The sequence below is a fragment of the Carassius auratus genome, chromosome 27 (genome assembly GCF_003368295.1).
Source record: "Carassius auratus strain Wakin chromosome 27, ASM336829v1, whole genome shotgun sequence".
NCBI lineage: Eukaryota > Metazoa > Chordata > Actinopteri > Cypriniformes > Cyprinidae > Carassius > Carassius auratus.
Window position 1 is genome coordinate 7,076,761 of NC_039269.1, and position 25,006 is coordinate 7,101,766.

Consider the following 25,006-nt stretch of genomic DNA (forward strand, 5'->3'; position numbering starts at 1 on the left):
AGGAACAAGTAACTCACAGGATAGATGTAATCAGTCATCAGTGTGATAAAACAATGAGGCTTACTGTTTAATATCTGGCCTGAAGTAAGGTTGCAGAAGAGAGGAAGGAATGCAACATTCTTGGAAGCATGGAATATCATGTAAAAAGAAAAGAAATAATGCAGTGCTTTTGTTCTTTTTTTATGGAGTCTGGATTCCCCCCGTCTCATTTCACACATGCTATCCATGATGATTAGCCAGCTAAACATCTTCATAACAGCAAATCCTGAATATCTCAATAATATCTCAATATCTCAAGTAAAGTTCTTAAACTCTTTCATGCTCCAAACAAAAGTTGAAATGTGTCAGATGATTGCTTCAACTCTCATTTAAATGCAAGCCTGAATAAGCCTGCATGTGAGAAATTGATATTTTTCATCTATTCATCATAACTCATGCGATTTCACAGAATGGGACTTAATGGTCAAATAAAAACAGAAAGAAATCCCTCCTTTTACATAATAAACAGTTGGGATACAATGAGAATAACACCTGTTTATACATATGATGCCCTTGTTTTGTAATTCAGAGAAGAATCTAAATCTTTCAGTCAAGTGATTATGACCTCATGGGTTTTTTTATGCTATATAATCACTGATATTTGTCTTCATCTTCATTTCTGTCAGGAGGTCTCTGTTTGCTGCCTTGTTGCATGTGGTTACATGGGTTTTGCCCAAGGGCTCTGTAAACCATCGTGAAAGAAGATCCCACTCTAGAATATTTTTCTTCTCGTTTATTATATTTTAAGCACATTGCTTGTCATTTAATAGACTTTATCCAAAGTTAATGGGGTTCAGGGTTCATGTGCAACATGAAGGAAATGTATTTCTGTATAGAACAGTATAGAAGTTGATTGAGTACAATTGTTGTAAATCAGAACAGTTTTCTCTTCTTCTCAGGACCTCCAACAGTCTACAGTTTATTACATATATAAACGAAAGCACATCAAATGCTTTAAAATAATCAGTTACTATAATAAAATATCGAATACTTAATTTTAAAATTAAAATTAAACAGATAGACCTATTTAAATAAAATGTAGAAGATCAACGTGAAGTTCAGGCTGAACATCAAGTCATAAGAAACTTGACAAAATATAGCCATCTAGTGGTTATATTTCATTACTACAAAAAAAAAAAAAAAATCGGAATAAAATAATACAGAAATAATAGTTTACAGTAATATATAAATTATTTATTAATTATTTAAACATACATAAAATAAAATATTCAATTAACAAAATTAGTAGATTAAGAAGAAAAAAAATATATATATATAAGGAATGAAAATTATTTACACAACAAAATAGTTATGTAATATAATAAAACAGAAATAATAGAGGCTAGAAATATATTACTAACATAATAAGTAATAATTACGCTTAATTAAAATTAGACAATAGATAATTATTATCGTTATTTAACTGGTGTTGTCAATAGAAACAACAGGACAGGAAAATTATTTACAAATAATAAAGTAATTGTGATACCCATTACATTAATACTTAGACATTGTTAACACAAAATACTCTTTTTATAATATGAATTTATATTTTAAGTGGATGCAACAAGACATAGGCTAAATGAAAATCATGTTTTAATATTAAAACTATATAATAACTATATTATAATAGCCTAATTTATACGTAACGTAATATGTTAATCGTTTTTATAATGGTAAATAATATTGTTAGTAAAAGAGTTTAGAGTGATTATATTAACATTATTTGCTTTTATTTAATTTATAATATTAGTTAAAACATTATATATTAGTTTTCGAGAATAATGATACGTAAAATGGTAAAGATTGGTGTAAAAATAAGTAATGATATTCAAATGTAAATGTATTTCGAGTGGAGCTGCTCCGTCAAATAAAGCGAACTAGTGCCGCGGTGCATTGTGGGTGTGCACGGAGAAGAAAAATGGCGGACTTGGCGAACGAAGGTAGGCAACCGTGTGAATCCGCAAAATGAGTAAAATAAAGCAAATAAACCGCCACCATGAGCCATATACGACACAATAGCGTCGGTGAGAGCGCCACGCGTGTTTATGACCCGGTCTGCGCGCTTCCGCGCCTATGAGGACGTGTTTGTGTGTCTATGTTTAGCTCAAGTTAGCCGATGAATGTGTTAGCTTCGCAAGCTAACCAGCGCACTGACATACAGTGTGTGTGTGTCGTGCAGCTAACGGACTGACCTCGGTGTGTTTCTCTTTTTGATTTTTAGGCGGGTGGAAACGCACGCGCTTGCCCCCGATGCGCTCGCGTGCTACGCATCCGCGCGCACTGCGAAATAATTCATTTCATGCGTAATTAAAGGGATTAAAGAATGACGTTTTTTTTACTTTGAGCATGCTGTTGCATTAAGGATCAACATATGTGTATTTTAGCACGCAGCTCAATATTTTAAATATGTAGCAGAAAAGGTTTTTCTGTATTATGCATCTACATTAGGGATCTTTTTTTCTTTCTTTTTTTTTGCAGCGTGCCATTTTATTCTAATCGTGGCTTATGTGATTAGACGTCTATTTTTAGCTTTTCAGGATCAGAGATATGTACCGTTTCTGAATGGATATTTAATTATTTAACCTTTATTGAGACCAATGCTTAAAAATTAAACATACTGAAACGAAATCAAATGGTGGGTGGGGTGGTGAGTTGCTAAACTGATGGCTGGTTTCGATCTGATCTGGATTCACGGTACTTTTTTGACGTTATTCCAATAAATGCATCCATTTATAGTCTGAAAACGGAGTCCCGAGCAGGTGGCGGTGTTTCGTTCACTGGTAAGCCGGCTGTCGGTGCCTCTATCGCGGCTTGTGGCGTTACCCGGCTCCGCTGCCTGTGCTAATGCAGGCCCGCCCACCCTCTTACTAGCCGGGGTGAAATGCAACCCCATACACACATGACCCCCCCCCCCCCCCCCCCCTTTAGGGCTCTAACGTTCTCCAATACAGCAGCCTTAAGTGGTGAGATCACCCATCGGTGGATGCCTCACCCCTTGACCTAATTACATTGATGTGCACGGGTTTACAGTGTTGAATGAGCCACCCAGATGACTATGTGATCTGTTTACAGACGCACGTGTGCTATTGCACTCTTTAGTGGTCTGCAAATCATCTTAAACGGGCTTTGTACTCTTCCTTATGAATGATTGTTTTATTAGCCACCAGTTTTGGTCTTGCAACTATAAATACGAGAAGTGCCAGCCAGATATTGTGTCTTTGTTTATTTACGAAGCATGACGATCATTATAAAGCCTTTTAATTGAGCCAGAAGTGCCTAGGGTTTTTTTTTCTGGTTGGCTTCAAGTGAGATAAGAAATAATATAACTTCTTTGACAATATTGTTTAGAGACTGTTTGGCTTGCAGGGACTGGTTACTAACCCCACTTGATCAGATTACCAGAGGCTTGTAATGGCAAGGACACACTACAGGTTGAAGTTTAAATAACTAGCGGTTGGATGTTAGGGCTTTTTAATGCATTAATGATGTTTTTTATGCATTTGGGAGACAGTTTCATCAAAAGTGATGTGCATTGAATATTTACATTTGTATTAGTTCAAATGCATTCTTCGAGAATCAAAATAGCGCCATGCTCGTCTGAGCTATGTGATTGCAAGTTACTTATATGAAATTATTAGAAATGTCTTGGTGACCTTTGCATTCAGCACTTCAAGTGCAATGGTACTTCAAAATTCCTTGGTGTAATGCACACCTTATTTACATCTAATTGTGGTTTCCTCTGTCTCTATAACAGAGTTTTTTTTCAATATTGTTATTATATTTATGATTATTTACTGTAGCATTTCTATAAAATTCCACAGTTATTATTAATTTGGTGCAAGTTTTATTTATATTTTTGGATTAATAAATGTGGAAATTTATTGGACATTGCAGTCTTTTATCAAAAAAAAATTTTTTTTAAACAATAAGCTACTGGAGGCTAGGTATTCATATTTAATAATTATTTGTTAACAACAATTTTTATGCATGACACAAATGCCTCTGTAAAAATCACTTTTGAAAGTTTTAAATAAATCAGTTATTACAGTGTATTTTACAAGGAAATACCATTTCATTCTTTTTGCAAAATTGCATGTTTAATTCAATATTTCGCTTGCCATTTCTTTGCTTTATTAAATACATGCAAAGCTGTCAGTTGGTTGTTGTCTTTAACACCGTTTGAAATAAGTTCAAAATTGACCGGTTTGGCACAGATAGTGTTGATCTCTGGTTGTTAAACTAAGTATGACGTAAAGCATTTGCTTTGGATGGTTTGGTCAGTTTGAGTCATGCACTATCCTCAAATAAACCATTTTAGGAAATGACCTATATTGAGAATGATTATCTTGTGACTTTGGATATTTGTGTGATATATAGGGGGAAACTTGGATCGACAAGAACTGTAAAATTAGTAATGTAGGATTTTGGAGAGGCATACAGGGATTGTATCTATTTGAGCCATATTTCCTGCTAATTTTCTTTGTTTTTCTTTTCAACAGAGAAGCCTGCCATAGCTCCTCCAGTGTTTGTGTTTCAGAAGGACAAAGCACTGAAGGTTTGTTCACTGTTTCATCAAGGAATAATTCTTTAAAAAATGGTCAAACCCATTCCTTTCTTTATTTTTTGCAAACCTTTCCCCCCAACTGTAATCTGTTTACGTATGTATGTATACTTTCAACCAGTTCTGATTGTTTGTATTTTTATAAATTCACAGTAAGCAATATGCAAAACTAATATTTAATGATTTAGCAGCAGCAAGAACAAATAAAATCAACAGTAGGCAAAATAAAGTAACAAATGTATGTTTTCAAGTGAAGTACATACCGGTAATTAAACGAGAAGTATGTCTTTGCATAATCTATGCACTTTGCAAAAATTAAATTCATTATAAACTACGGTTTAAAGTATTGGGTTTATAGGAGTGATTATAAGTAAGTGACTACGTTTACATGCAGCCAATAACCCGTTCAAAACCGGGATATTAGCAATAACCCGGTCGCGCACGGCCATGTAAACACCGGCAAAAACCCGGATATGCTCATATCCCGGTTTTTAAAAACCGGGATATTATACCTGGGGTACCCCTTTTCTAACCCGAATATTTGGTCTTGTAAACGCGTTTCGGCATATCCCCATCAAAATGTGTGTTCTGCGCATGTTCTATTCGCAAGGAATCTTGGTCTTTTGAGTCTTTGGATACAGGAAGAAGAATCGGAAATGACGCATATTGCGTCTTACATCCAGACGCTAACAGTGCGTCGCTGTTTACATCGGGATATTGGCGACTGATTACACATTCCATGTATACAGGAGTAACTCTCTCTGCTCATGCATGTAAATGGGTTATCCCGAATGTTTCAGAAACCCAAATAGTGACCTTAACCCGACCATAACCCGAATTTTAACAGCATGTAAACGTAGTCAGTGTTTTCGTTGACCATCCTCATCTCTAAACTGTTTATTTTTCTGAGCTCAGTAAAAAGAAAGAAATGTCCACCTGTCCTGGCTCTTTAGTGTGTTTAGTTACAAAACTACTAAACAAAACAAAAACATGAAATGCATTACATTAGTTCAATCAACAGTTCTTGAAACTGCATTTATAGACGGCTCCATTTATTGATGTATCCACTATTTCAAAACTAATATCCACTTAATAAATGCTTACAGGAGTAGTTCAACCAAACATGTATAAGTTTCTTTCTTCAGGTTAACACAGAAAAAGATATATTGAAACATTTTGGTAACCAAACAGTCGATAGCAGCCATTGACTTCCATAGTTTTTTTTTTTTTTTCATACTTTGGCTGTAAATGGCTACCATCTGCTGTTTGGTTTCCGTCATTCTTCAAAATATCTTCTTTTGTGCTCAACAGAAGATAAGACAGACTCAGTCCATCTCCAGGTTGAGTGGTATTGTGTAATTTCTGCTCTGCTAGAGGCAGACGATGTAAGTTGTAAACTCTTGTCCACCATTGTCTAGTCCAAAAGGAAGTCCTACTGCAAACGCAAGTCATTGGTTGCATTTCCATTTAGTGGCTTTAAAATGATATGTTGCTGTTTTTAGAAGCCATGATATTGTGAATTTTGTAGTTGAAAACTAAACAAACCTCTTTCCCATAATAACCCGAGGATGTTATGATGGAAGACACTTACTGGGAAATATTAAATTTAGCTTTGAGTTTTATTGCAATAACAAAACAGACATTTTTTCAATAAACACTCAGGCGAGGCATGAACCTTTCACATGGTACCTGCCAAATTAGAGCAGTTTGGCTGGTAGTGAGTTGAATTTATTGCTGTGATTTCCCCAAAGTAGTTTAAGCAAATTAAACAAACTCAGCATTTCAGCGGCATGGTTTTAGCTCTGGTGAGAAATTATTTGAAAACGGGGCTGTTTACGATATGGTTTTCCATTATACAGTGTGTTTCTCTGTGATGTGTGACCAAATGAATTTATTTATGTTTGTGCCTGTTCCAGAGATCCGCAGATGGGTCGAGTGCAGAGGACGGGGATGGTAAGTTTGAAGAGGTTTTTTTTTGTTTCTAGTGATGCATCAAAGTCAAAATTATTGGCTGCTAAAAATTGTGAACATTACACAGACTAATTTTCCCAGGGTACTTGCTTTTTATTTTGATAACCTGTTTCATGATGTGCCGAAATGAAACCGAAAACAAACTGATTTGTGCATTAGAAAAGCACAACTGTTCTTTACAATATTGCATGAAATGTCTATATAAATGCGAAAGACAGACAAATGGATGTGCGTGCACTTTATCAATCAATATCCCAATATTTGTTTTATTTTTGGTGGCTAAAATTGTGCTGCATGCTTGAGTGTGTCTTTGAGTTTTAATGCAATACAATTTTTTAATGCATCATAAATAGTCTCAGAAAATATCCTAAAATGCTCTATTTGTTAATCTCAAAACCTTCAACAGCCGATAACAGAAACATTGATGTGGAGCAAACAAATTGTGGACATGCAACGATTCAAGTTTTTAATATTTCGTGTAAACACCCACTGACGATGATGTTTTGCTGGAAAGGAACTTGTATATGATATGTGATGAGATGCAGACAGTGAGACACTAACACAACGTCTCAAAAAATGTATTGTAGGATGCAGATGTGCTTTTATCATCCAGACGTCAGTTTGAGAGTTATTTGGAGGTCATTGTCTGACTTAAAGGAAAGGTTCACCCAGTAATGAACTATTTTTTTTCATCAGATTTGGATAATCTTAGCATCATGTCCTTTGCTCACCAATGGATGCTCTGCAGTGAATGGGTGCCGTCAGAATGAGAGTCCAAACAGCTGATCTTGTCTGTATCAGGAGAGAAATCTACACAACTCAAGCACCGTTTACAAGCCTAAACGGTCCTTAACAGCTCTAAAGGGTGGATTTTGATGTGAGAGTCAACAAGAGATGGACTTTTTCACTGGAGGAAGCGTTATTAGGAATTATAGACTCATTTAGTCGATTTAAAGCAACGATTTCAACACTAATGATGGATTTGTTTCTTACAAACCCACAGTTTTTGGCTTCACAAGATGCTATTTGATGAGTGGTATGGATCACTGTGATGTTTTTATCAGCTGTTAAGACTCTCATTCTGACGGCACCCATTCACTGCAGAGCATCCATTGATGAGACACTGATGCAATGCTACATTTCTCCAAACCTGACGAAGAAACAAACTCATCCACATCTTGGATGGCCTTATAATACTCTGCATCCTTATTTTTCTAATTTTTAATGGTAGAAGTCAGTATAATTGCACAAAAATTGTTAGAACATTATTAGAATAATAAGTTACTTCAGAAGGTCAGTTTAAATCAAGCATTTGCAGTTCTCTGCACTGTGGCCTGAATTGTAGTGCTCCACTAGATTTAGTTCTGATTGATCTACTGATTGAGTAATGCTCTCCAGATTCAGATCGAGATGATGGCGAGTACTGTCCTCCGGTAAAGAGAGAGAGGACCTCATCTCTGACCCAGTTTCCCCCGTCACATTCAGGTGAGTCTACAGCGATGGAGTGGATTGGCACTGTTCACCTTGAAGGGGGTGGATTCGGAGTATTATTCGACTAGTTTTTACTGAAAGCATTATACTCCCATCTGATCTTCTCTATCTTTCGTGCTTTCTTTGTTTCCTGCAACAGTTCCCAAGAATAACATCTTTATGCCCTCAAGTTTATGCCAGTCTCCAACTGGTAATTCAGACTCGGAGCCAGGTAAGAACCAGCCACCATTTCAATCCTTTACGGAGACTATAAAGATTTAAACTTAACAATGTGTCCTAACAAGCCATGATGTGCCCCAAGTCCATCCATAGCAAATGTTAATCAACCAATCAGAGCATGAGATCTTTAATATGCAGTTGTGGAGAAGGGGTTTGGACCAATGAAATTTCAAAGTGGGCGGAGCTACTAGTCACAGTGCAATAGAAATAGAAACCAGAACTGGCCTTGTTTTAGGTTCATGACTCCTCATCAGAAAAAATGTTTCAGTGTCATCGACTGCTCGAATAAGAAATAAATATACATAAATCTTTAAATCTGTCATAGGCCCTCCTATATTTAAAAACGAACTGAAGTCAGAGGGCTTTTAGAGTAGTTTTCAGTTTTAAAAACACTTTTTTGTTTTATATTTGTGCATTTGTTGCACAGTAGCAACAGCACAGTTGCTCAAGCAAGTGGTAAAGCATTTAAAATACTTTTATTTTTAATGTTAAAGTGCTCATTTCCTTCAAAACATATGTTGACTGTAAAACAGTAGACTTTAATTATTTGCATTTATGGTGTAAATACTACGTTTCCGGTTTCATAATTACCACAAAAAAATGCGCTGTCACTTTAATTCAGCACGTGCAGCAAACTTCTTGTGGAATCTATCACTACACTCCTGCAGACCGCTGCTGGACCGCATCGTTTGCAGTGTGAATGCTTTAAAATCTGTTTACATGAGCATGAAAAAAAATACACACCGCATAGTGCATAGGCCTACGCACTGCGAACAGAGTGTGTGTGAACCCTGCGTTATGTGTGTGTGCTGTGAGTGTGCATGAGCGCTAAATGGTTAAGCATTGACAATGATTAAAAAGAAATGCAATTTATAAACATCATTGACAACACTGCCTCAAATAAGACTCATTTAAAGCAGATTCGCTAAGTGCTATCAGCTCTTATCCTCTAGATAACGTGTTACGCAGAGTAATGTTGATGGCAGATGCTGTGCATGCATCTGAACGCAGCTTTCTATTTTGGTCTCTCTTAGAAAGAGCACAAACCCAGCCAAGCGCACTAAACCCAAATGTGTATCGGCTATGGTCAGGAATGTGCTAAAACAAGTCCAGAGGCCTGTGAGGGGACTAAGGTCTAACAGGAAGTGGTCAGAGCCGTTATGAGGCGGTAGATATGTAGCAAAGTAAAGAGGCTCCTACAGAGATGGACATGCTGTGCTTAAATTACTAGTGCATACTGCGTGGTGTATATAAAGCATACTGCCTTTTGTAAAAATATAAAGCTGTACACATCGAAATAAAAAAGAAAAAGTGTTTTTTTTTTTTTTCAGTTTCTGACAGGAAAAGAAAATTTTTTAATTGTAGTATCTGATTCTTGACTGATGTGTTTGATGTAGAATTGTGTCATGCATTACAGATGAACTTTGAGTGTGTGTTTATCCGAGAGCTCTTATCTGGTCTTGCGTAAGGCATGTTGGGTTTATCATCTTAATGTTTACGCTCCTGTTTGTCCGTCTCAGAAGAGAAGCCTGTCGGGTTCAGGTTGAAACCTCCCACACTCATTCATGGTCAGGCCCCAAGCGCAGGTAAGATCAACTCATTCCTGCCCCGAACCTTTTACTGCTTCTACACACACTAATTTAACAGAACTTTAGAGCGGAAAAGTTTAGGGAATTAGTCACAATGTCACAGTTCTGACTGTAAAGCTTCCTCTTTCAGTACTTTTTTTAAAACGTCATGTGCGTTGGAAAGATGAGGGATGCAACGAAATAAAAATTATTCTCAATTTTATAGATTTTTATATATATATATATATGTATGTGTATATATGTGTGTGTGTGTATATATGTATATATATATATTTTTTTTTTATTATTATTATTTTTTTTTATAATTAACAGCTTTTTTTATTATATTTATATTTTATTATTATATTATATTTTTTTATTCTTTTTTGTTTTGTTTTTTTTGATTTTTATTCTAATATTTATTTATTTATTTTACTTGACTTTATTTTAGCTTTATTTCAATTATGGAAGACAGTTTTTTTTAAACAATTATTAAATGTATAATTATAGTTAATTATTAGTTTTAGTTAACTATAGGAGCACAAACTTGGAAAGCTTTTCCATATTTTATAACATCCTATTGCATGAGAATTACAACCAAGTCTTTTTATCAGATGGTCAGTCATTGGTGTGTGCTGCTGTGCTGCGGCGTTTGGTTTCTGATTCAATCCGTTAGTAGGTTGTTTTCCAGGCGTTCCCAGTCAGAAGCCCAAAGAACAGCAGCGCAGTGTTCTGAGACCAGCCGTTTTACAGGCTCCTCCGGCCAAAACCCTCACCGAATCCGTCAAGACCAGTACGTACATCTCCCATAATGCTTGCTGATGCCTTTCACAGCAACAGAATCTATGGGGGTCTCGGACTGCTCTGCAGGGAACCACATTCCAGGCTTTTTTGTTTTGAGAACAGATGTGTAAAACTAAGTCAAAAACCTATTTCTTTCCTTTTCCAAGTCAAAGCAAAAAAATTAAAAATAAGCAAAAAGCCTGTTTAATCCAACTCAATTAATCTTCAAATTCAATGTGCAATCTCATATTTTATCTTATTTAGTTGCACTTTATAAAGGTCTGCTCCTTTTTCTAAATGATTGAATCTAAACATGGTCTTGTCAACAGAAAATATTGTCAGTGTAGCATTTTGAGTGAATCTTGTGGGGAATAAGTGTTTATTTCAGCAGTTTTTCCTCATTTGGCATTATTATTCCTATGTATCAGCATTATATCGGCCGTCAGTCACCTTCCTCTCTACATATATTAGTGTCGACTAGATGAGGTTTGGGGTGACCACTAGAATTCATGACTCGGAGGCGTATTATCCCAATCTGGAGATGTGTGTTGATAGTGTGATGCTGTTAGTTTATGCCAGTGTTTTCGCTCGCAGACTCCAGCTGTGGAACAAATGGAGTTGGGAAGTTTGGAGATTCATCATCAGAGAGCCGATCCGTTTTCCTGAACAACACAGAGAGCTCGGACAAATCACCGGTGAGGACATACTGCACAAACATCTGAGATGGAAACACTTGAAAAATAAACTGCAATTAATTACTTCCTGTTTAAAGCGTCTCGTAAATATCAGCATCACCTGTAATCACTGCACATGTATGAGATGACCTGGGTGCTTAGTAATTCATAACTGATGACTACTACATGACTGTAGGAAGTCACAGAAAAATCAAGTTAATCGCTTTAGTTTTAAGCAGCAGTAATGTGGTATAATTTTGCTGAACAGTGACATTTGCATTGATTTATTAAATTTTTATAATATCGCTTTGGATAAAAATATATATTAATGCTAAATGCATTGATTTAATTTTCATTTTCATGTTAATTACACAAATGAAGGCCTAAAAAGACAAAGATTGAGAGAGCAGAAAATCTTAAACCTGCACTGCATATATTGATTTAATTGAATCATAGTGTTAATTCACAATAGCATTATGTGTTATTTTTTAAATGGGTTTAATATATCATGCAGCCTTAAAAAAAAAAAAAAAAAAAAAAAGGTCTAATGTGTTTTATTGAATCTCGTCCATGAAATATGCAATTTTCAGTATTGTGCTGATTACTCGACACCGGCAAAATGAAATTGGGGTGTTATTAAAATCGAATACTAGAATAGAATCAAGAAATCATGACAGCCCAAATATGAAGTTTTGTTTTCTGAGAAATTAAACACAATTAAGTTCTTAAACCAAAATCTGTAAATTGTATATACTTTTTTATCTTTGAATCAAGTAGATTTTTCTGAATCTTTAGAAATGTAATATTGTTTTAATTATAAACTAATTGTATTTTTGTCAATACGTTATAAAATAAGACTTCTGGGTGTCATAAACATATCTTGATTTAAGAGTCTTGAGACATTTGCACTGGAAAACATCCAAAATATTGATGAAAAGCATTTTTTTTTTTTTTTTTTTTGGTTTTTGCAATTCAGATATCAAATAGCTATCTATGTATTATAGAGCTATCCATAATTTATTATTTTTCTTTTTTTGTAAATTTTTTTTACTTTGAAGAGTTGCTATTTTGAGACCTTTACATTTAAAGACCATGTTCAAAAGACATTGAGACTTTTCCTTAAATTTTCTTTTTTTGTTCTTTAAACGATCTTGATGAACCTTCATAAAACTGGCATAAGCTCTCATACTATATGAGCCAGAGAAGCCTGATGCATCCGACCTAATACTCCAAAAATACTTGAATTACTAGAAGCCCATAGACTTGTCGTCGGATCCGCATTACATTGAGTTCCTTTGCAGAAGCGGGAGAAGGAAGGAGAAGAAAATGGAGGTGCACGGAAAGAGGAGAGCAGTCAGAAGAAGGATAGTGCGGTGGACTCATCGTTTGTGTTCGGGCAGAACATCAAAGAGCGAGCGAAGGTCAGCGCTGACTCACTGCTTTTGTTCGAAGCTGACGCGATTGAAGTTCCCAAGGAGTGTTTGTGTTTATTCTCAGATTCTGTCACTGTGTTTTTCTTGAGCAGTTGGAGGAAAACAGCACATCCAGTGAATCAAAAGACTCCACACAGGACTCTCAGTCTGGCAGCACCAATTATTTCTTACAGTACATGGGCAGCGCTAGGTAACGCTTCAATAGAGCCATGTGAATCTGTTCGCTCTCTCTGGCCCGGCTTCTACTTCCTGTAAATCTGCTTCTGTTTGCTTTTGCAGCTCCAACAATGCCTCCAACAGCGCAGATAAAGACTCCAAGTTTGTTTTTGGCCAGAACATGTTTGAGAGAGTTCTGGTGAGTGTATAGGAGGACTGGTTTGTGACCCTGGACCAGTCATAAGGGTCAATTTTTAGAAATTGAGATTTGTACATCATCACAACTTTCCATTGATGTATGGTTTGTTAGGATCGGACGATATTTGGCTGAGATACAACTATTGGAAAATCTGGAATCTGAGGGTGCAAAAAAAATGAAATACTGAGAAACTCGTCTTTAAATTTGTCTAAATTAAGTTCTAAGAAATGCATATTACTAATCATTAATTTAAGTTTTAATATGTTCACAGTAGTAATTTACTAAATATCTTCATGGAACATGATATTTACGTAATATCCTAATGATTTTTGGCATAAAATGAAAATTGATAATTTTGCGCCATACAATGTTCCTTTTGGCTATTGCTCAAAATATTCCCCAGCGACTTGAGACACACTCCAGGGTCACATTTTTTGTCCCATTTAGTTTTTTGTACAGACATTTCCATATGAAGGAATAATTTCACCAAAAATAAAAATCATTTACTCCTGAAGCTTTTTAGAGGTGTATAAAGAAAGGTTTTGTGCAAACTCTTTCAGAGCCCCCCAAAAGGAGGCGAAGTGTCTGTCGAGGCCAGTAAAGAGGGTCCAGCTCCAGCATCTGAGCCTTCATCACAAGAGGCCGCACCAGATCACAGTGTATCAGAGTCTCTGGTAGAGTCGGCGGCCGCGTACACCAAAGCCACTGCCAAGAAGTGCATTCTGGAGAAAGTAGAGGTCCGTACAGGAGAGGAGGCGGAGAGCAATGTTTTACAGGTGAGTCCACGTTCAGCACAGCAGTCAGTCGCCACAGCAAAAACATCGGCTTATAGTCCATCGTTTTATAATATAATCTGTCAACAACATCTGCTTCAGCTTTTGCCAACCTCAGGAAGTGATCTCAACTCATTCATTAAAAAACTAAATTCTTGAGCAGAAAGTCATCATATTAGAATAATAGAGGTTTCTGAGTAATGATGCTGAAAATACAGCTTTGATCACAGAAATAAATTACAGTTTACAGTCTATTCATATAGAAAACAGCTATTTTAAATTGTAATAATATTTCATAGTTTTTACAGTATTTTTTGATTAAGTAAATGTAGCCTTGCTGAACGGAAGAAACTTAATTCAAACAAACAAATAAAAACATTTTTGCAATATATATATGCAAATTAAGCTCAATTAACTGTTTCTGTGGAATAATTTTGAATCTAAGTCACTGTGAGACACAATAGAAGTGATTGGGGTCAATTTTAAAACATTAACATGTACTGTTCAGTAGTGCATACATGTAAATGCATTCATCATTAAAGTGTGAAACACTGCTTATTAATCATTTGTTGTTGTTTTTTTAATAAAATTTTTATCATATTTGACTGTTTTTGCCATTACACAACAAGTGGCAATAACTATATAAACACCATATTTTCCAGACTATAAGTCACACATTTTCATAGTTTGGCCGGTCCTTCGACTTCTAGTCAGGTGCGACTTATCAAAATTACTTAGATATGAACCAAGAGAAAATATTACCATCTACAGCCACAAGAGGGCGCACTTATGCTGCTCAGTGCCTCTGTAGCCTACACCTGAAAACATAGAGCGCCCTCTCGTGGCCGTAGCTGGTTTTTCTTTGTCCTAAATAAACACAACTTGTAGTCCAGAGCGACTGATGTTCTTTTGTTCTTGTCATGACGTATTTTTGGACTTATGCGACCGGCGTAGCCAGTTTTTTTTTTTTTTAAATGTAAGACAAGAAAAGGAAAAGTGCTAGTATTAGTTGGTTAAGTGCTGGCGAAAAAGATGAGTTTTTAGATGTTTTTTTTTTTTTTTTTTTTTTTTACAAAACCACTTTTTTTTTGTTCACATTCTTGGTCACAGAAACTGTTTGGTCTTTTTATTATCTTTTTCAAGACTTTTAAACATTTTTTTAACAACTTTTTAACAACTTTTTAAACAACTTTTAAACATATATTATATGTAAAATACATAATTAAAAGAAACCTAAGTAACTTCAAAAGAAATTCCATGTGGAGCATGTCCCCAGCTTTTTTCCTATACTTACCTATAAATACTTATCAGTTTATTTGTACTTAACATTCTCTTATCAGTTCAGGTTATGCTTCCAAAACGGTGTATTTAGATTAGTGTTCCAGTGTCTTGCCTCATAGAAGTCTATTGTAAGTGCATCTGTGCAAACCGAGATCTTTCTGAATGAGTTTCTGTTGTAATTGGCAGCAGGCTACAGATGTGTTCTTTAAAGCTTAAGTTGCACTGACCCAGAACATTCCTCTAATCTTTTCAGTCCTGTTTCTTCCTCGCAGTGAAACATTGATGTGCTGATAATGAGCTGATCTGTGTCCGTCTCTCCACAGATGCAGTGTAAGTTGTTTGTGTTCGATAAGCCAGCTCAGTCGTGGGTGGAACGAGGCCGCGGTCTGCTCAGACTTAATGACATGGCATCCACCGACGACGGCACGTTACGCTCGAGATTAGGTAAGAGCAGCGCTGAGTGTCAGGCTTCTTTAGAGCAGCCGAAATGTGATGTTGTTCCTCATGTGTCTGCGTCTGTCTGTTAGTGATGCGCACGCAGGGCAGTCTGCGCCTGATCCTCAACACCAAGCTCTGGCCTCAGATGCAGGTGGATAAAGCCAGTGAGAAGAGCGTTCGTATCACAGCCATGGACACGGAGGACCAGGGCGTCAAGGTCTTCCTCATATCGGTAGGATGGACACCTTTGTAACACTTTACACAGGAAGTGCTTAGCTTTTTAGTTGTTTTTGTTAAATAAAGCACAAGTTTAAAAAGCAACTCTGGTATCGGGGTTTTTTTTGTTCTCAGGAATTTTTTTGCCAATACATTAATACAGTAATAAAAAATGTATGTAAAATATATATTTTAATTTGATGTATATTTTTATTTAAAACAAATAATTTTAAATGGTATTTAAAATTTAAAATAGTTAAATCAGGTAGAAATAGCCCTTTAAAAGTCTAAGCTGCTGGTTACTAGCAATAATTTTGCATTAGTTAAAATGAACCAACGAGTTACACATTTATTAATTTTTAACTAATTGTTCATTAAGTCACAGTGCATGTTACACAACTATACAAAGAACTAGTTAATAACAATTAGCAGTGTAGAGTACCTCAAGGCTCAGTACTAGGGCAGTTACTCTTCACGCTTTACATGTTACCCTTGGGAGATATCATCATGAATATATACACAAAAAAAAATTATATATATATATATATATATATATATATATATATATAATTTTTTTTTGTGTGTATATGTTTGTAATATAATTTATTTATTTTAATACATTGAATTATATATATGTTATACAGATTTATGTAATTAAATGTTTTTAATATATTTATTTTAATTAAATTGTTTTATTATTTTAATAATATAATATTTGTTATTCACTGGTTTTAAAAAGGAAAATAAATTGGTGAAATGTTTGTAGGAGATTATATAATTGAATAGAAAGGGTCTAGTTATTTGTTTTAAAATATTGAATCTCCTAGAATTTATGTATGCACAACCTCTAGAAAGTAGTTTTTCTGTCCCTCACTCAATCATTACAGTGATTGCAGTTGTATGTTAGTTTTGGGAGCCGTGTATCATGGTGTAAGTTGTGTGTCCTCAGGCGAGCTCTAAAGATTCGGGTCAGCTGGCCGCGGCGCTGCATCACCGGATCCTGGCCCTGCGGAGTCGTGCGGAGCAGGAGACAGAGAGCGCACCCATCCCGACCGAACCACAGATCCCACAGTCAAACGAGTACGACAGTGACGATGACCAACCCGCTAACAACAGCAGCGGCACGGGGAACTCCACCGCCAGTGGTACGGTCTTTTACATGAGTGAACCAGTGGTGAAATTTCTGTCAAGGAACGTAACCAATAAATGCCTGAAAGTATAAATCTAAATCATTTTCTATAGATTTTAATATTTATTCACTCCACAGTACACTCATCAATAATAAATCAATACATACTACATAGCAAAACCTGGCTACATGATTGTTTATATTGTAAAATATATCATTGCAAAGCCCTCTATAGAAAATTTTATACATAGTATATCTAACTTAATCTGCATATATATATTCTAGGTTATTACATGCAGAGGTTTTAGGTCCGATAATTAAAACCTCTGTTTTTTCAGAATTTAGTAGTAAGAAATTACTCATCCAGTGTTTCTCCGGGCCTTGAAGAAATATAGAGCCGAGTATCATCAGCATAACGGTGAAAGCTAGCACCATGTTTCATGATGATATCTCCCAAGGGTAACATGTAAAGCGTGAAGAGTAACTGCCCTAGTACGGAGCCTTGAGGTACTCTACACTGCTACGAATTGATGGCGGTCATATTAGTACGATTTGAACCTGCTAATGCACTTCCTTTAATGCCAGCAAAGTTTTCTAGTCCATTCAAGAGAATGTTGTGGTCAATAGTGTCGAACGCAGCACTAAGATCCAACACCACTAATAGATTCAACCACGATCAGATAATAAGAGCAGGTCATTTGTAACTCTAAGGAGAGCAGTCTCAGTACTATGATACCGTCTAAATCCTTACTGGAAATCCTCACAGATACCATTTTTCTCTTAGTAGGGATATAAATGTGAGGATACCACCTTTTCTAGTGTCTTGGACAGAAAAGGAAGATTCGATATCTGATTGTTATTAGATGTTACCATGTAGTTTTATAAATGAGACCTGTGAATTTGAGTATTAATATCTCAATTATTGAGTAATATGTGTGTAATATGTGCGTAATACGGTATGTGTGCATTGCTCAGCTTGTTGGTTTCTGGTATATTTTCTGAGTTAAATCTGACTTGTTTTCTTCCAGGTAACTGTGAGAGCAGCGAGACCGCAGCCGCCGAGAGCACATAGCATCCCGACCCTCTGCCCAACCCACAGCCGTCCACCGGGGTTTTTAGCGCAGGCATCTTTGCGGACAGCCCGGACCGGCACGACCCCCTCGGACTGGAGCCATGGACCGCTGGAGCAGAGTCTCTCTCACCCAAACTTCTGTAGTTCATATTCCCCTCCAACATTTATTGTAAATCTGGAGTTTAGGTTTTTTTTGTTGTTTTTTTTAGCATTTTGTTGTTTTTAGTTTTTTTTTCACTTGGACTGCAAATAAACAAATTAAAATGACAACAAATAAGAAAAAAAAAGAAGAAAAAACAAGACTTTTCCATGTATGGCTTCGGACTTGGTCGCTCATCATATTGATGAGCGTGAGGGTGTTTCTCTCTCCGTTTAGGACGTGGCTCATCAAGACTGCAGTTTCTACCGCGGGACCGTTTTTTACTCATTGTCTCTCTGTCTTTCTCTTTTCATTGGCTCTCGGCTTCTCCATGACCTTGCCGCATCATCGTGCTTCTCAGCCAATCAGCTGCCTGAAAGCTCCACGGTCACATGACCTCTGCTGCGTTCCGTGTAGTTGTACCATTGTTCCCAGCTGATTTCTGCCAGCTTCACTGAGCGTCTCACTTTCTAGGACAAGCTGACACTCTTTACTAGTCTGCTAAGATGATAGTTAGATTTCTCATTGGTGTTAACGAATAAAGGACTTAACAGGCACACGGACTCGTGCTGTAGTGAATCTGTTTCTACATCCGCCCCCTGTAAAAGAGAAAAATATCTTCACCCCAACGTCTCTTGAAACATCAAACTGAGTTGTGTAGCTTCGTTTAGGGGCAGATAATGTTTAACATTTCTTTTCTTTTGAACATTTAAAGCAGCATCTCGGTATTTGTTTTTATTTTCCATATTCTGAGGGTTTGTATTGTGTTGGCCTTTTTTTGTTAAATATCGATTTACTATATTAACTTTTTATCCATTTCGTGTCATTTGGAGACGGTTTGTCAGAAATGAAGATTTTCTTCATGTGTTGGAAGTTTGAGTGCATTTAGACGCAGGAAAAAGAAAAGGACAAAAAAGAAAAAAAAAAAGTGTACCCTTGATTGTTCTGTAAATTTCTATGCGTATATTATCACTTACTAGCACACCATGTCTCCAAACTCCTTTACAAAATAAATAGTAATATCAAAGATGAAAAAAAAAAACGATGAAACATTTGAAATAAAAATTTGTCTTATGTCAAAATGTGGTCCCTTCAGTTTCTCACCTGGAATAATACATTAATTTCCATTAATTTGTTAATTGTGGATGAATCTGAAAAATGTTTTTGGAAATAGTCTGTTCTGTTCACCAATGCTGCATTTATTTGAGCAAAAATACAGTAATTTGTGAAATATTATTAGAATTAAGTATTTTTACAATGTAATTTATTTCTGCGATGCTACACTGAATTTTCAGCATCCGGTCTTCAGTGTCACATGATCCTTCAGAAATCATGATAATATGATGATTTTCTGCTCAAGAAACATTTCTGATTATCATCAATGTTGAAAACAGTTGTGCTGCTTCATATTTTTATGAAAACATGCATTTTAATTTTAAGGATTCTTTGATTATTATTCTTTGGATAGAAAGTTCAAAAGAACACCGTTTATTTGAAATAGAAATCTTTTGTAACATTATAACGTCTTAACTGTCACTTTTGATCAGGTTATTGCGTCCTTGATGAATAAATGTATTAAGAAAAATCTTACTGTCCCAAACTTGAGATTGTTAGTTATCTTGGCTAATTTGGAAAGGACAGGACATGTGTGATGCTGTTTGCGTTCAGCAGGTGGCGCTCGCGCTCATCTAACTCTTGAGCACAAAGACTGCATCAAATAAATAGAAGCACCAGTTTACAGTCTAAACAGCTGCTGGGATTCATCAAGTGACTGAGGAGTGTTTGTCAGAGAACTCCATAAAGCTCGTTTGAAGCTGACGTCTAACAAGCCCGGGTTTTGACAGCTGTCACACCGTTTACTCGCGTCCCGGTCAAGAGTCACGTGCGTTCAACACTGAAGCAGGATGTGCAAACCAAAGAAGTTTAATTAGACATGATTTCAACAAGTAAACATCGTGCATTCTACACGATTTCAGTACAATTTTGTAATGACAAATTGAATGCGTCGAAACTGATTTCTGAGCGCTGATGATGATGATGACTACAGCTTCCATGCGTTCTTCATCATGGTGATGAAATACTCATCGCTGTCGACAGAAGCACTGACTCCGCTGTAATAGTTCACAAACTCCTCCAGCGTCACCTGTCACGGGAAGAAACGAGATTTTAGCACATTATGGACGTGCAAACCCATTGCTTTCAAAGATGTAATTTTATTAGAGTAGCTATATGCATACGGTAATCAAAAGTGGACTTTTAATGAAAAAAAAACCTGACTTGTGAATGGATTTAAATGGAATAAATGTGACAAGGAATTAAGAATGTGCTGTTCACTTTGCAAATAAAAATTATAAAAAAAATAAGGTGACAAACAAATGAAAGTCAAATTATGAATAACTTTTTTTAAGTGTAATTTCCAGTTATTTATAAAGCCCAAAAGTGATTTATTTTATTTTGTATAGATTAATTTAGTAGTGGAAGTGATGATTATTTTAAGAGAAGATGGTTAAAATAATCATTTTCTAACTGTTTTAAATTAATTTTAAATAAGAAATTTTTTTTTTTTTTATTAAAAGCTTATTAAAAATTAAAAGTTATTATTTTTCTTCATTATTATTTTTCTTCATTATTATTTTACGTAAAGCACTTTGAATTACCATTGTGTATGAAATGTGCTATATAAATAAACTTTCCTTGCCTTCAACCTACACTTTTTTTGGGGGTTAATATGTAATGTAAAATTATATTAAATATTTTAAAATGTAAGCACCGAAATATAAGGATGGTTATGATGGTAATATTATCTAATCTGCAGACCCTTATTAGACTGAAAATGCATCCCATATCTGACAAACTGGAGGAACCTGTCCGTCTTTGTCATATGGAGAGTCAAAGTTTTCCAGGAAAGAGCGGAAGACTTGTTCTTCTGTCCACTCTCCACTCTTGTATTTGGGGTGATGTTTGCTGTTGTAGAGCCCCTGTAGATCTTCTATGGTAACAACGCCGTCTCCTGTCTTATCAAACTTCTGGAAAGCCTGATCGATCACCTGTCTGCGTGAGCTCGACATGGGAGGCTGAGGCAAAGAAACATAAGAAGCAGATTGCATTGAAATTACCACAAAAAACTTTTTGTGTCCTCAAAACACATTCTTACTCTTAATTTCTCAAGAAACTCATCGAAGTTGATAGTGCCGCTTCCATCCTTGTCCATCATGGCAAAGATCCGCTGTGCTTTGTCCTTCCCCACAGACACGCCGTAGTTCTCCAGGCCCTTCTCGAACTCCTGGAAGTTTAGGGATTTACTGCCATCATCATCCATAATGCGAAATGTCCTAGAAAGAATTTATAATCTTAGGTAAACAAACAATTTACCCCCAAATTGTAAAAAAAAAGAATTAAACCGAAAGGTGAATATTTAAAATACTAATTACCTCGCATTGCCAAGAAAATTTAAATTAAAAGAATGTTTCCTATAAAAGTATCAAACTACCATATCTCAGTTGCTGCCTTTCATCAAAGTGTCTGTACATTTCATTTCAACTCATTTTTTACAGTCTTGAATACAGCCGAATCTCAGTAACTTGAAATTGGTTACATTATTTTGATGAGTGAAAGCTACGAAAAAACAAGTTGCCGTGACTTATTGATCACATTTTATTTTTTATTTTTTCTTAAAAGTCTGTTTTAAGATTTATTAAGCTACATTCTAATTGTTTGATTTTCATACATTTCCATTTTCCCCCCATATTCTTACTACTGTAATGCTAAACAAATAACATTTAACGTTAAATGAATTGTGAATAGTTTTTGTGCATTTTTAATATGTTGATTTAAATAACGATCATTTAACCACAGCATCTGAATGCACAGTAGACTATACAAATTTTATGAACAATGTGCTTCATTTCCACGAAAATGTTCTTTATGTACAATATAGTATCTATTTTTTTCAATCGTTTGATTTTGGGTGGACATATTCTTTGATTTTGTGGTGAGGTATGACTTGTTTTTCCTGAGATTCATCCCATCACCGGTTCAGTCCCCTTGATGTAACCTAGAAAGTTAATTATCAATGGCACAGTGGTGATAATTCCTCATCAGCTTCAAGCAGGAATCAAAACAACAGCTTTACTAATGCTACACCTCATCACCACGAAACCACAGACTCGTATATTCACAGGAGATTGGGGTATTTCTCTTGCCTTCCAAGAGCCTTGATTCCCGCCGCTCCTCTCTTGAGGCACTGCTGCCTGAGCTCCTGCATTGCATCTGCGGCCATAGCACCTCAGCTCAGTCTCGCTGGATCCACTTCAGTCGCCTGCAGCTTCAGGTTGCTATGGAAAGAGATTAAGAATGTAGAAATGCACTGAGGTGGTCCTCAAGACGTCTCGTGGGCAAACAAGGAAGTGCTTTTATGTTCCGACTTCTGTTGGCCTGGAAACATATTCTCAGAGGATGCAACCACAGCAACTGTAGTGTACACATAAACCACCATAAAACACACTCATGTGGCTATTTAATCTTTCTCTATATGAGAAAAAGTCTAAATGAAACGTTCCAGATTACTGACATCTGCTAGGCTATATTATTACCATATTTAACAGACTCCTTTTTCACAACTTAGTCACTTAGACCGTTGTGAAAAAATAAACTAACAAATAAATTTACAAATATCAAAGATAGAAACATCACTATACGATTTTTGTTTAGCGTCGTCCTTTATGTATATTCTGCTTTTTTGATTCACAGATAAAAAATTGTTTGATATAGATTCAGTCAAATAAGTATGAAATATCTTACCTGTCTTTTGCCGTGGTCTTTTACGAAGTGTGCAGTCTGACGTGTGTCTCAGGTGCACCTGCTTGATTCTCCGCCTTCCAAACTCAGCTCACTTTTTGATTGGCTGTAAGACGTGTCAATCATTACCAGTTATTATTAATCGTCGATAATCGTCAACATAAAAAAAAAAATATTCACATATTTTTTATTTATTTTATTTGTCTAGCTCTACAGTTTATCTGTGTTTTACCATAGTTTCTGCCAAATACCAATGTTAGTCAACTGCAATTATTATTTCAGTTTTTTTATTATTTTTAAATGATATAGAATCAAATTCAAAGTGTAATAGCTACATTTCCGAATGTTTCTATAAATTAGTGTTAAATTGAACTGAGTTTTACTCTAATAACAGTAACTGTATAACCATTTTTTAGGAGAAAACTGTGTTATTTTGTATAAGACAGGAATGCGTGATCACGTGATGCTAAATCGGCCTGAAGGATAAACCGTTTCTCAAGAAATTCAAAATATGGCAGACTTTTAACTAGTATATTCATCTGTATTTACCGCTGTAAACTACGACACTTCAGTACAGGTAAGCGGTCTATAAACAAACTTTCTTCATGTCTGAGCTAGTTTGTTGATTGGGTTAAGGTTAGCTTGTTAAAACCACTAACGTTACAGGGAGATTCTCATGGATGTAAGTTACATCCAGATCACCTTTCACTTAACAATTTTTACTGTAATTCCAATTCCCATCCATAAATCTCCATTTATTCTCAATGATAACGCTCATTTGTTTCACATTAGTTTTTGATTGTATTATTGTTAAAGATGGCCCTGTTCTTATCCGGTTTCATAAGATTCCCCCATGGCGTTAATGTTATAATTAGCTGGAAATTGTGATAATTTTTTTTTATATTAAGACGTTCACATTTACAGGAGAAGCAGCTGAAATGCTTTTAATCGCTTTCGTCTGGTGTGGAGTGGAAAGTCATGGAGACAAATACCTCAGTTTTGTCAATTGGAGCTTATCAAGCTGCTCTGTTGATGTTTTCTCTGCACAAGTTCATACCATCGGTTTTGATTTCTGTATGTGTCTGTGCTTTTGAACTTTTTTTTTTAATTTTTTTACATTTCAGTGATGGTTAAATCCAAATAATGTGTAAATTAACATGATTATACAAACATACTGAGCCAGTAAGAAGTATTCACCCCCATTAGATGCTTTTATGTTTTACAACATTTAGCTTCAGAAGAATTAATTAGGCTTTTTTGACACAGATCAACAGGAAAATATTCATGTCAACACACAGTGTACATCTGACAGCTATAGTTTTGATTTTCTTAATTGCTTTGTTTAAAAACTGTTGAAGCTTGGTCAGGAATTTAGTTCACCCATAGGTTAGCAATTGGCCATTTTACAAAAAATTGTTAAGTAAGGCAATTTGTGTTAGAATAATTCTTAGCTCTTCACTTGAGACAGAGGTTTCTGTGGCCCCTGGTTTAGTTATGGTAGTCTTAGCATTGGTCTCTTGGTGGCTTCCCTTAGATTTACAGCTTCTTGTGTTTCTTAATGATTGATTTAACTGCACTCCAAGGAATACTTTGTGATTTGGAAATCTTCTGGTATCCATTTCCACCAGATTGAGGTGTATTTATACTACAATCAAGCCCCTTGACAACACAGGTGCTCTCAATTTACCTATTTATGTGACCTTTAAACCCAATTGGACACACCAGTGATGGTATAAATGTGTCATATTAAATGGGGCTAATGCTGATGGAATTACTTATTTTGGATTTTACTTTCTGAGTCTCTGTTTACTCTTTGACATTAACAAGTTGTCCACTTATTTTTGGTATTGCTTTGTTTATTTTTATTTTTCATCCTTACGTCACCCCTTGCAGCAATCGTTTAAACATCAAAGTGTTGTAAACAAGATCTCTCTCTCAATAGAATTGAATTCTTCTGTTTGTGCCCTAAAGCTGCGGCATTGTAAATCTGCCGTCTACACATTTTGTAGTGGAGCGTAAACAGGAAAGTGAATTTAGAAACTCAAGACAAATAAGCAACTTTTT

The 25,006-nt window shown here is 35.7% G+C and overlaps 2 protein-coding genes across 3 annotated transcripts; one reads left to right on the forward strand and one right to left on the reverse strand.

Moving 5' to 3' along the window:
• Window positions 1–1,921: 1,921 nt before the first annotated feature.
• Window positions 1,922–19,227, forward strand: LOC113045273 (ran-binding protein 3-like). 2 transcript variants are annotated; one of them, XM_026205522.1, is made up of 16 exons: window positions 1,922–1,982; window positions 4,542–4,597; window positions 6,520–6,556; window positions 7,973–8,059; window positions 8,205–8,276; window positions 9,805–9,870; window positions 10,532–10,645; window positions 11,230–11,330; window positions 12,611–12,730; window positions 12,835–12,932; window positions 13,022–13,097; window positions 13,658–13,873; window positions 15,475–15,595; window positions 15,679–15,821; window positions 16,755–16,950; window positions 17,963–19,227. In XM_026205522.1, the coding sequence occupies exons 1-16, from the start codon at window positions 1,961–1,963 to the stop codon at window positions 18,004–18,006; spliced, it is 1,569 nt and encodes a 522-aa protein (XP_026061307.1). In that variant the 5' UTR covers window positions 1,922–1,960; the 3' UTR covers window positions 18,007–19,227. The 2 variants fall into 2 exon arrangements, with proteins under 2 accessions (XP_026061307.1, XP_026061308.1); XM_026205523.1 differs by having other exon boundaries at window positions 10,544–10,645.
• Window positions 19,228–20,052: 825 nt separating this feature from the next.
• Window positions 20,053–23,042, reverse strand: capsla (calcyphosine-like a). The gene is made up of 5 exons (XM_026207242.1): window positions 22,946–23,042; window positions 22,348–22,479; window positions 21,300–21,477; window positions 21,010–21,219; window positions 20,053–20,288 (listed from the first exon to the last, which is right to left on the reverse strand). Exons 2-5 carry the CDS (start codon window positions 22,422–22,424, stop codon window positions 20,187–20,189), a joined length of 567 nt encoding a protein of 188 aa, XP_026063027.1. The 5' UTR covers window positions 22,425–22,479; window positions 22,946–23,042; the 3' UTR covers window positions 20,053–20,186.
• Window positions 23,043–25,006: the final 1,964 nt, after the last annotated feature.